Source organism: Nerophis lumbriciformis, linkage group LG11, assembly GCF_033978685.3.
Source record: "Nerophis lumbriciformis linkage group LG11, RoL_Nlum_v2.1, whole genome shotgun sequence".
NCBI classification, from domain to species: Eukaryota; Metazoa; Chordata; class Actinopteri; order Syngnathiformes; family Syngnathidae; genus Nerophis; species Nerophis lumbriciformis.
In genome coordinates this window covers 50,108,184-50,120,350 of record NC_084558.2, presented here as the reverse complement: position 1 = coordinate 50,120,350, position 12,167 = coordinate 50,108,184, and the positions used below count along the sequence as shown (strand labels likewise).

The following is a 12,167-nucleotide window of genomic DNA, read 5'->3' as shown; positions in this document are numbered from 1 at the left end:
AATAGCGCTTTGGAAAACCAGAAATTCTGGAAAATCCTGGAATTTTTAAAAACTTGGAAACATGATCGTTTGAATTTCCAGGATGGTGGAATGTGTTGAAGGTGGAATGATTTGAATAGGTTGAAAAATGTGGAAACAGTGGAAGTTTGAAAAATGGCCAATTCATTTTGAATGGGGAAAATGAAAAAAAAAAAGAATTATGGGAAATCCTGGAAAAAATTTTTTAGAATTGTTGTAGTAGAGCACACAATTCCTGAACACGCGGAATATTTTGAAGTTGGAACAGTTTGAATCAGATGGAAAATGTGGGAGTTGTGGAACTTTGAAGCATGTCTCATTGATTTCAATGGGAATTTCCCCAAAATTTGAGAATTTCGGGGAAAGCGGGAATTTTTTGGAAAATGGTAAAAAAAAAAACTTGAATGGTCTGAATGAGTTGAAATAATTGGTGTTGGAATTTTTCAAATTAAATGTTGAAATAGTAACATGTTGAATTGAGAAATGGTATTACAAAATTCCTGGAATTTTGGGAAATCTTGGAAAAAAATTTTAGAATTGTTGTAGTAGAGCACACAATTCCTGAACACGCGAAATATTTTGAAGTTGGAACAGTTTGAATCAGATAGAAAATGTGGGAGTTGTGGAACTTTGAAGCATGTCTCATTGATTGAAATGGGAATTTCCCCAAAATTTGAGAATTTCGGGGAAAGCGGGAATTTTTTGGAAAATGGTAAAAAAAAAACTTGAATGGTCTGAATGAGTTGAAATAATTGGTGTTGGAATTTTTCAAATTAAATGTTGAAATAGTAACATGTTGAATTGAGAAATGGTATTACAAAATTCCTGGAATTTTGGGAAATCTTGGAATTTTTTTTTAGAATTGTTGTAGTAGAGCACACAATTCCTGAACACGCGGAATATTTTGAAGTTGGAACAGTTTGAATCAGATGGAAAATGTGGGAGTTGTGGAACTTTGAAGCATGTCTCATTGATTGAAATGGGAATTTCCCCAAAATTTGAGAATTTCAGGGAAAGCGGAATTTTTTTGGAAAATGGTAAAAAAAAAACTTGAATGGTCTGAATGAGTTGAAATAATTGGTGTTGGAATTTTTCAAATTAAATGTTGAAATAGTAACATGTTGAATTGAGAAATGGTATTACAAAATTCCTGGAATTTTGGGAAATCTTGGAATTTTTTTTTAGAATTGTTGTAGTAGAGCACACAATTCCTGAACACGCGGAATATTTTGAAGTTGGAACAGTTTGAATCAGATGGAAAATGTGGGAGTTGTGGAACTTTGAAGCATGTCTCATTGATTTCAATGGGAATTTCCCCAAAATTTGAGAATTTCGGGGAAAGCGGGAATTTTTTGGAAAATGGTAAAAAAAAAACTTGAATGGTCTGAATGAGTTGAAATAATTGGCGTTGGAATTTTTCAAATTAAATGTTGAAATAGTAACATGTTAAATTGAGAAATGGTATTACAAAATTCCTGGAATTTTGGGAAATCTTGGATTTTTTTTTTAAGAATTGTTGTAGTAGAGCACACAATTCCTGAACACGCGGAATATTTTGAAGTTGGAACAGTTTGAATCAGATGGAAAATGTGGGAGTTGTGGAACTTTGAAGCATGTCTCATTGATTGAAATGGGAATTTCCCCAAAATTTGAGAATTTCAGGGAAAGCGGAATTTTTTTGGAAAATGGTAAAAAAAAAAACTTGAATGGTCTGAATGAGTTGAAATAATTGGTGTTGGAATTTTCTAATTAAATGTTGAAATAGTAACATGTTGAATTGAGAAATGGTATTACAAAATTCCTGGAATTTTGGGAAACCCTGGAATTTTGTTTTTTGTCCTGATTAAGTAAAATGTTTTGACGGTGGAATATTTGAAGTTGGTTGAAAAATGTGGGGGGAGTAGTCGCCAGAAAAAAGGGTGGGAATAGGGCTTTGGAAAACCAGAAATTCTGGAAAATCCTGGAATTTTTTAAAACTTGGAAACATGATAGTTTGAATTTCCAGGATGGTGGAATGTGTTGAAGGTGGAATGATTTGAATAGGTTGAAAAATGTGGAAACGGTGGAAGTTTGAAAAATGGCCAATTCATTTTGAATGGGAAAAATGTCCCGGAAAACCTGGAATTCTGGGAAATCTGGGAATTTTTGGGAAATTGTCAAGAGAAAGCCCGTGATTCCCTAATAGGCTGAACAGTTTGAAGTTGGAACGCTTTGAATCGGGTGAAAAATGTGGAAGGTAGAGCGCGCCAAAATGTGGAGATGAAGAAGAAGTAGGAGCATTCACACAATTAAGTGAGGTGTTCCCCAGGGTTCACTTCCATGACCCTTTTTATAGTGACAGCAACAGAGAGACACAACTCTTTTTGTACTCTAAAGCTAAGCAGAAAAAGAACAACAGATAGTCAAAGTACCCTCGTTTTTTGTGGCCGGCTGCAGGTGAACGTCAGCCAGGACGGAAACTTCTCCGCTCGTCACGCCGCCGACGACAAACGGGAGGCCGGCAAAGTCTGCTTGACCAAACACAGACAAGGTCGTGTGAAGGTGAGTCACCTTTTCACACCTTTGTGCGTAAAAAGAAGTGAAGCACTGTTAAATTGTAAGGACAATAACACACTTTTTCAAGGTAAGGACATTATTTTCTGTCCTGCAAGCGTAAAAAGAAGTTAAGCGCTGTACTTAAACCGTACTTTTTTCATACGGATACTTGCTGAACTTGGGAGATTTTTGCGTGACGTCTTTCTTTTTTTTTTTTTTTTACGATTGGTTAGCATGTTTTGCGAGCTAGGTTCTGAAAGATTTCAAGCGAGGTGTTAACAATTTTCCAGCTAAAATTTACAAGCTAGGTGCTACAAATTTTCAAGCGAGTTGCTAAAATTTCAAGCTAGGTTCTGAAAAATTTCAAGTGAGGTGCTAACAATTTTCCAGCTAAAATTTACAAACGAGGTGCTACAGATTTTCAAGCGAGTTGCGAAAATTTCGAGCTAGGTTCTGAAAGATTTCAAGCGAGGTGCTAATAATTTTCCAGCTAAAATTTACAAGCTAGGTGCTACAAATTTTCAAGCGAGTTGCTAAAATTTCAAGCTATGTACCGAAAGATTTCAAGCGAGGTGCTAACAATTTTCCAGCTAAAATTTACAAGCTAGGTGCTACAAATTTTCAAGCGAGTTGCTAAAATTTCGAGCTAGGTTCTGAAAGATTTCAAGCAAGGTGCTAACAATTTTCCAGTTCAAATTTACAAGCTAGGTGCTACAAATTTTCAAGCGAGTTGCTAAGATTTCGAGCCAGGTTCTGAAAGATTTCAAGTAAGGTGCTGATAATTTTCTAACCAAAATTTACAAGCTAGGTGCTACAAATTTTCAAGCGAGTTGCGAAAACTTCAAGCTAGGTTCTGAAAGATTTCAAGCAAGGTGCTAACAATTTTCCTGCTAAAATTTACAAGCTAGGTGCTACAAATTTTCAAGCGAGTTGCTAACATTTCGAGCTAGGTTCTGAAAGATTTCAAGCGAGGTGCTAACAATTTTCCAGTTAGAATTTACAAGCTAGGTGCTACAAATTTTCAAGCGAGTTGCAAAAATTTCAAGCTAGGTTCTGAAAAATTTCAAGTGAGGTGCTAGCAATTTTCCAGCTAAAATTTACAAACGAGGTGCTACAAATTTTCAAGCGAGTTGCTAAAATTTCCAGCTAGGTTCCGAAAGATTTCAAGCGAGGTGCTAACAATTTTCCAGTTCAAATTTACAAGCTAGGTGCTACAAATTTTCAAGCTAGTTGCTAAAATTTCGAGCTAGGTTCTGAAAGATTTCAAGCGAGGTGTTAACAATTTTCCAGTTCAAATTTACAAGCTAGGTGCTACAAATTTTCAAGCGAGTTGCTGAAATTACGAGCTAGGTTCTGAAAGATTTCAAGCAAGGTGCTTTCAATTTTCCAGCTAAAATTTACAAGCTAGGTGCTACAAATTTTCAAGCGAGTTGCTAAAATTTTGAGCTAGGTTCCGAAAGATTTCAAGCAAGGTGCTTTCAATTTTACAGCTAAAATTTACAAGCTAGGTGCTACAAATTTTCAAGCGAGTTGCTAAAATTTCAAGTTAGGTTCTGAAAGATTTCAAGCAAGGTGCTAACAATTTTCCAGTTCAAATTTACAAGCTAGGTGCTACAAATTTTCAAGCGAGTTGCTAAAATTTCGAGCCAGGTTCTGAAAGATTTCAAGTGAGGTGCTAACAATTTTCCAGCTAAAATTTACAAGCTAGGTGCTACAAATTTTCAAGCGAGTTGCTAAAATTTCGAGCTAGGTTCTGAAAGATTTCAAGCGAGGTGCTAACAATTTTCCAGTTCAAATTTATAAGCTAGGTGCTACAAATTTTTAAGCGAGTTGCTAAAATTTCAAGCTAGGTTCTGAAAGATTTCAAGCAAGGTGCTGACAATTTTCCAGTTCAAATTTACAAGCTAGGTGCTACAAATTTTCAAGCGAGTTGCAAAAATTTCAAGCTAGGTTCTGAAAAATTTCAAGCGAGGTGCTAACAATTTTCCAGATAGAATTTACAAGCTAGGTGCTACAAATTTTCAAGCGAGTTGCTAAAATTTCGAGCTAGGTTCTGAAAGATTTCAAGCGAGGTGCTTTCAATGTTCCAGTTAAAATTTACAAGCCTGGAGCTACAAATTTTCAAGCTAGTTGCTAAAATTTCGAGCTAGGTTCTGAAAGATTTCAAGCGAGGTGTTAACAATTTTCCAGTTAGAATTTACAAGCTAGGTGCTACAAATTTTCAAGCGAGTTGCAAAAATTTCAAGCTAGGTTCTGAAAAATTTCAAGCGAGGTGCTAACAATTTTCCAGATAGAATTTACAAGCTAGGTGCTACAAATTTTTAAGCGAGTTGCTAAAATTTCAAGCTACGTACCGAAAGATTTCAAGCGAGGTGCTAACAATTTTCCAGCTAAAATTTACAAACGAGGTGCTACAAATTTTCAAGCGAGTTGCTAACATTTCAAGCTATGTACCGAAAGATTTCAAGTGAGGTGCTAACAATTTTCCAGCTAAAATTTACAAGGTAGGTGCTACAAATTTTCAAGCGAGTTGCTAAAATTTCGAGCTAGGTTCCGAAATATTTCAAGCGAGGTGCTAACAATTTTTCAGTTAAAATTTACAAGGCAGGTGCTACAAATTTTCAAACTAGTTGCTCAAATTTCCAGCTAGATTCTGAAAGATTTCAAGCGATATGCTAACAATTTTCCTGCTAAAATTAAAAGCTAGGTGCTACAGATTTTCAAGCTAGTTGCTAAAATTTTAAGCTAGGTTCTGAAAGATTTCAAGCGAGGTGCTTTCAATTTTCCAGCTAAAATTTACAAGCTAGGTGCTACAAATTTTCAAGCGAGTTGCTAAAATTTCCAGCTAGGTTCTGAAAGATTTCAAACGAGGTGCTAACAATTTTCCAGTTCAAATTTACAAGCTGGGTGCTACAAATTTTTAAGCGAGTTGCTAAAATTTCGAGCTAGGTTCTGAAAGATTTCAAGCGAGGTGCTAACAATTTTCCAGTTCAAATTTACAAGCTAGGTGCTACAAATTTTTAAGCGAGTTGCTAAAATTTCAAGCTAGGTTCTGAAAGATTTCAAGCAAGGTGCTGACAATTTTCCAGTTCAAATTTACAAGCTAGGTGCTACAAATTTTCAAGCGAGTTGCAAAAATTTCAAACTAGGTTCTGAAAAATTTCAAGCGAGGTGCTAACAATTTTCCAGCTAAAATTTACAAGCCAGGTGCTACAAATTTTCAAGCGAGTTGCTAAAATTTCGAGCTAGGTTCTGAAAGATTTCAAGCGAGGTGCTTTCAATGTTCCAGTTAAAATTTACAAGCTGGGAGCTACAAATTTTCAAGCTCGTTGCTAAAATTTCGAGCTAGGTTCTGAAAGATTTCAAGCGAGGTGCTAACAATTTTCCAGCTAAAATTTACAAGCTAGGTGCTACAAATTTTCAAGCGAGTTGCTAAAATTTCGAGCTAGGTTCTGAAAGATTTCAAGCAAGGTGCTGACAATTTTCCAGTTCAAATTTACAAGCTAGGTGCTACAAATTTTCAAGCGAGTTGCAAATATTTCAAGCTAGGTTCTGAAAAATTTCAAGCGAGGTGCTAACAATTTTCCAGATAGAATTTACAAGCTAGGTGCTACAAATTTTCAAGCTAGTTGCTAAAATTTCAAGCTAGGTTCTGAAAGATTTCAAGCGAGGTGCTAATAATTTTCCAGCCAAAATTTACAAGCTTGGTGCTACAAATTTTCAAGCGAGTTGCTAAAATTTCCAGCTAGGTTCTGAAAGATTTCAAGCGAGGTGCTAACAATTTTCCAGTTAAAATTTACAAGCTAGGTGCTACAAATTTTCAAGCTAGTTGCTAAAATTTCGAGCTAGGTTCTGAAAGATTTCAAGCGAGGTGCTAACAATTTTCCAGCTAAAATTTACAAGCTAGGTGCTACAAATTTTCAAGCGAGTTGCTAAAATTTCCAGCAAGGTTCTGAAAGATTTCAAGCGAGGTGCTTTCAATTTTCCAGCTAAAATTTACAAGCTAGGTGCTACAAATTTTCAAGCGAGTTGCTAAAATTTCGAGCTAGGTTCTGAAAAATTTCAAGTGAGGTTCTAACAATTTTCCAGCTAAAATTTACAAACGAGGTGCGACAAATTTTCAAGCGAGTTGCTAAAATTTCGAGCTATGTTCCGAAAGATTTCAAGCGAGGTGCGAACAATTTTCCAGCTAAAATTTACAAGCTAGGTGCTACAAATTTTCAAGCTAGTTGCTAAAATTTCGAGCTCGGTCCTGAAAGATTTCAAGCGAGATGCTAACAATTTTCCAGCTAAAATTTACAAGCCAGGTGCTACAAATTTTCAAGCGAGTTGCTAAAATTTCGAGCTAGGTTCTGAAAGATTTCAAGTAAGGTGCTAACAATTTTCCAGTTCAAATTTACAAGCTAGGTGCTACAAATTTTCAAGCGAGTTGCTAAAATTTCGAGCTAGGTTCTGAAAGATTTCAAGCGAGGTGCTTTCAATGTTCCAGTTAAAATTTACAAGCTGGGAGCTACAAATTTTCAAGCTAGTTGCTAAAATTTCGAGCTAGGTTCTGAAAGATTTCAAACAAGGTGCTAACAATTTTCCAGTTCAAATTTACAAGCTAGGTGCTACAAATTTCAAGCGAGTTGCTAAAATTTCGAGCTAGGTTCTGAAAGATTTCAAGCAAGGTGCTAACAATTTTCCAGTTCAAATTTACAAGCTAGGTGCTACAAATTTTTCAAGCGAGTTGCTAAAATTTCGAGCTAGGTTCTGAAAGATTTCAAGTGAGGTGCTTTCAATGTTCCAGCTAAAATTTACAAGCCAGGTGCTACAAATTTTCAAGCTAGTTGCTAAAATTTCGAGCTAGGTTCTGAAAGATTTCAAGCAAGGTGCTAACAATTTTCCAGTTCAAATTTACAAGCTAGGTGCTACAAATTTCAAGCGAGTTGCTAAAATTTCGAGCTAGGTTCTGAAAGATTTCAAGCAAGGTGCTAACAATTTTCCAGTTCAAATTTACAAGCTAGGTGCTACAAATTTTTCAAGCGAGTTGCTAAAATTTCGAGCTAGGTTCTGAAAAATTTCAAGTGAGGTTCTAACATTTTTCCAGCTAAAATTTACAAACGAGGTGCGACAAATTTTCAAGCGAGTTGCTAAAATTTCAAGCTAGGTTCTGAAAAATTTCAAGTGAGGTTCTAACAATTTTCCAGCTAAAATTTACAAACGAGGTGCGACAAATTTTCAAGCGAGTTGCTAAAATTTCGAGCTATGTTCCGAAAGATTTCAAGCGAGGTGCGAACAATTTTCCAGCTAAAATTTACAAGATAGGTGCTACAAATTTTCAAGCGAGTTGCAAAAATGTCAAGCTAGGTTCTGAAAAATTTCAAGCGAGGTGCTAACAATTTTCCAGCTAAAATTTACAAGCTAAGTGCTACAAATTTTCAAGCGAGTTGCTAAAATTTCCAGCAAGGTTCTGAAAGATTTCAAGCGAGGTGCTTTCAATTTTCCAGCAAAAATTTACAAGCTAGGTGCTACAAATTTTCAAGCGAGTTGCTAAAATTTCGAGCTAGGTTCTGAAAAATTTCAAGTGAGGTTCTAACAATTTTCCAGCTAAAATTTACAAACGAGGTGCGACAAATTTTCAAGCGAGTTGCTAAAATTTTGAGCCAGGTTCCGAAAGATTTCAAGCGAGGTGCTAACAATTTTCCTGCTAAAATTTACAAGCTAGGTGCTACAAATTTTCAAGCGAGTTGCTAAAATTTCGAGCTAGGTTCTGAAAGATTTCAAGCGAGATGCTAACAATTTTCCAGCTAAAATTTACAAGCCAGGTGCTACAAATTTTCAAGCGAGTTGCTAAAATTTCGAGCTAGGTTCCGAAAAATTTCAAGCGAGATGCTAACAATTTTCCTGCTAAAATTTACAAAGGAGGTGCTACAAATTTTCAAGCGAGTTGCTAAAATTTCGAGCTAGGTTCTGAAAAATTTCAAGTGAGGTTCTAACATTTTTCCAGCTAAAATTTACAAACGAGGTGCGACAAATTTTCAAGCGAGTTGCTAAAATTTCAAGCTATGTTCCGAAAGATTTCAAGCGAGGTGCTAACAATTTTCCAGTTCAAATTTACAAGCTAGGTGCTACAAATTTCAAGCGAGTTGCTAAAATTTCGAGCTAGGTTCTGAAAGATTTCAAGCGAGGTGCTTTCAATTTTCCAGCTAAAATTTACAAGCTAAGTGCTACAAATTTTCAAGCTAGTTGCTAAAATTTCGAGCTCGGTCCTGAAAGATTTCAAGCGAGATGCTAACAATTTTCCAGCTAAAATTTACAAGCTAGGTGCTACAAATTTTCAAGCGAGTTGCGAAAATTTCCAGCTAGGTTTCATAAGATTTCAAGCGAGGTGCTAACAATTTTCCAGATAGAATTTACAAGCTAGGTGCTACAAATTTTCAAGCGAGTTGCTAAAATTTCGAGCTAGGTTCTGAAAGATTTCAAGTAAGGTGCTAACAATTTTCCAGTTCAAATTTACAAGCTAGGTGCTACAAATTTTCAAGCGAGTTGCTAAAATTTCCAGCAAGGTTCTGAAAGATTTCAGGCGAGGTGCTAACAATTTTCCAGCTAAAATTTACAAGCTAGGTGCTACAAATTTTCAAGCTAGTTGCTAAAATTTCGAGCTAGGTTCCGAAAGATTTCAAGCGAGGTGCTAACAATTTTCCAGCTAAAATTTACAAGCCAGGTGCTACAAATTTTCAAACGAGTTGCTAAAATTTCGAGCTAGGTTCTGAAAGATTTCAAGCGAGGTGCTAACAATTTTCCAGCTAGAATTTACAAGCGAGGTGCTACAAATTTTCAAGGGAGTTGCTAAAATTTCGAGCTAGGTTCTGAAAGATTTCAAGCAAGGTGCTAACAATTTTCCAGTTCAAATTTACAAGCTAGGTGCTACAAATTTTCAAGCGAGTTGCTAAAATTTCAAGTTAGGTTCTGAAAGATTTCAAGCAAGGTGCTAACAATTTTCCAGTTCAAATTTACAAGCTAGGTGCTACAAATTTTCAAGCGAGTTGCTAAAATTTCGAGCCAGGTTCTGAAAGATTTCAAGCGAGGTGCTAACAATTTTCCAGCTAAAATTTACAAGCTAGGTGCTACAAATTTTCAAGCGAGTTGCTAAAATTTCGAGCTAGGTTCTGAAAGATTTCAAGCGAGGTGCTAAGAATTTTCCAGTTCAAATTTATAAGCTAGGTGCTACAAATTTTTAAGCGAGTTGCTAAAATTTCAAGCTAGGTTCTGAAAGATTTCAAGCAAGGTGCTGACAATTTTCCAGTTCAAATTTACAAGCTAGGTGCTACAAATTTTCAAGCGAGTTGCAAAAATTTCAAGCTAGGTTCTGAAAAATTTCAAGCGAGGTGCTAACAATTTTCCAGATAGAATTTACAAGCTAGGTGCTACAAATTTTCAAGCGAGTTGCTAAAATTTCGAGCTAGGTTCTGAAAGATTTCAAGCGAGGTGCTTTCAATGTTCCAGTTAAAATTTACAAGCTGGGAGCTACAAATTTTCAAGCTAGTTGCTAAAATTTCGAGTTAGGTTCTGAAAGATTTCAAGCGAGGTGTTAACAATTTTCCAGTTAGAATTTACAAGCTAGGTGCTACAAATTTTCAAGCGAGTTGCAAAAATTTCAAGCTAGGTTCTGAAAAATTTCAAGCGAGGTGCTAACAATTTTCCAGATAGAATTTACAAGCTAGGTGCTACAAATTTTTAAGCGAGTTGCTAAAATTTCAAGCTACGTACCGAAAGATTTCAAGCGAGGTGCTAACAATTTTCCAGCTAAAATTTACAAGGTAGGTGCTACAAATTTTCAAGCGAGTTGCTAAAATTTCGAGCTAGGTTCCGAAATATTTCAAGCGAGGTGCTAACAATTTTTCAGTTAAAATTTACAAGGCAGGTGCTACAAATTTTCAAACTAGTTGCTCAAATTTCCAGCTAGATTCTGAAAGATTTCAAGCGATATGCTAACAATTTTCCTGCTGAAATTAAAAGCTAGGTGCTACAGATTTTCAAGCTAGTTGCTAAAATTTCAAGCTAGGTTCTGAAAGATTTCAAGCGAGGTGCTTTCAATTTTCCAGCTAAAATTTACAAGCTATGTGCTACAAATTTTCAAGCGAGTTGCTAAAATTTCCAGCTAGGTTCTGAAAGATTTCAAACGAGGTGCTAACAATTTTCCAGTTCAAATTTACAAGCTAGGTGCTACAAATTTTTAAGCGAGTTGCTAAAATTTCGAGCTAAGTTCTGAAAGATTTCAAGCAAGGTGCTGACAATTTTCCAGTTCAAATTTACAAGCTAGGTGCTACAATTTTCAAGCGAGTTGCTAAAATTTCAAGCTAGGTTCTGAAAAATTTCAAGCGAGGTGCTAACAATTTTCCAGATAGAATTTACAAGCTAGGTGCTACAAATTTTCAAGCGAGTTGCTAAAATTTCGAGCTATGTTCCGAAAGATTTCAAGCGAGGTGCTAACAATTTTTCAGCTAAAATTTACAAGCTAGGTGCTACAAATTTTCAAGCGAGTTGCTAAAATTTCGAGCTATGTTCCGAAAGATTTCAAGCGAGGTGCTAACAATTTTTCAGCTAAAATTTACAAGCTAGGTGCTACAAATTTTCAAGCGAGTTGCTAAAATTTCGAGCTAGGTTCCGAAAGATTTCAAGCGAGGTGCTAACAATTTTCCAGTTAAAATTTACAAGCTAGGTGCTACAAATTTTCAAGCTAGTTGCTAAAATTTCCAGCTAGGTTCTGAAAGATTTCAAGCGAGATGCTAACAATTTTCCTGCTAAAATTTACAAGCTAGGTGCTACAAATTTTCAAGCGAGTTGCTAAAATTTCGAGCTATGTTCCGAAAGATTTCAAGCAAGGTGCTAACAATTTTCCAGTTCAAATTTACAAGCCAGGTGCTACAAATTTTCAAGCGAGTTGCTAAAATTGCGAGCTAGGTTCTGAAAAATTTCAAGCGAGATGCTAACAATTTTCCAGCTAAAATTTACAAGCTAGGTGCTACAAATTTTCAAGGTAGTTGCTAAAATTTCGAGCTAGGTTCTGAAAGATTTCAAGCGAGGTGCTAACAATTTTGCCAGTTCAAATTTACAAGCTAGGTGCTACAAATTTTCAAGCGAGTTGCTAAAATTTCAAGCTAGGTTCTGAAAGATTTCAAGCGAGGTGCTAACAATTTTCCAGATAGAATTTACAAGCGAGGTGCTACAAATTTTCAAGCGAGTTGCGAAAATTTCGAGCTAGGTTCCGAAAGATTTCAAGCAAGGTGCTAACACTTTTCCAGTTCAAATTTACAAGCTAGGTGCTACAAATTTTCAAGCGAGTTGCTAAAATTTCGAGCTAGGTTCTGAAAGATTTCAAGCGAGGTGCTAACAATTTTCCAGCTAAAATTTACAAGCCAGGTGCTACAAATTTTCAAGCGAGTTGCTAAAATTGCGAGCTAGGTTCTGAAAAATTTCAAGCGAGATGCTAACAATTTTCCTGCTAAAATTTACAAAGGAGGTGCGACAAATTTTCAAGCGAGTTGCTAACATTTCGAGCTAGGTTCTGAAAGATTTCAAGCGAGGTGCTAACAATTTTCCAGCTAAAATTTACAAGCTAGGTGCTACAA

At 35.9% G+C, this 12,167-nt stretch overlaps 1 protein-coding gene across 2 annotated transcripts in view; it reads right to left on the bottom strand.

Moving 5' to 3' along the window:
* The window catches only part of LOC133610150 (GRAM domain-containing protein 2B-like), a 45,684-nt gene that overhangs the window by 20,561 nt on the left and 12,956 nt on the right, over window positions 1–12,167 (bottom strand). For both annotated transcript variants that reach the window (XR_012050725.1, XM_072914168.1), the window contains exon 8: window positions 2,430–2,525. Coding sequence is in view for 1 of the 2 variants with exons in the window: in XM_072914168.1 (XP_072770269.1) it covers window positions 2,430–2,525 (96 nt within the window). In the remaining variant the exon portion in view is untranslated. The remainder of the gene's footprint in view (window positions 1–2,429; window positions 2,526–12,167) is intronic.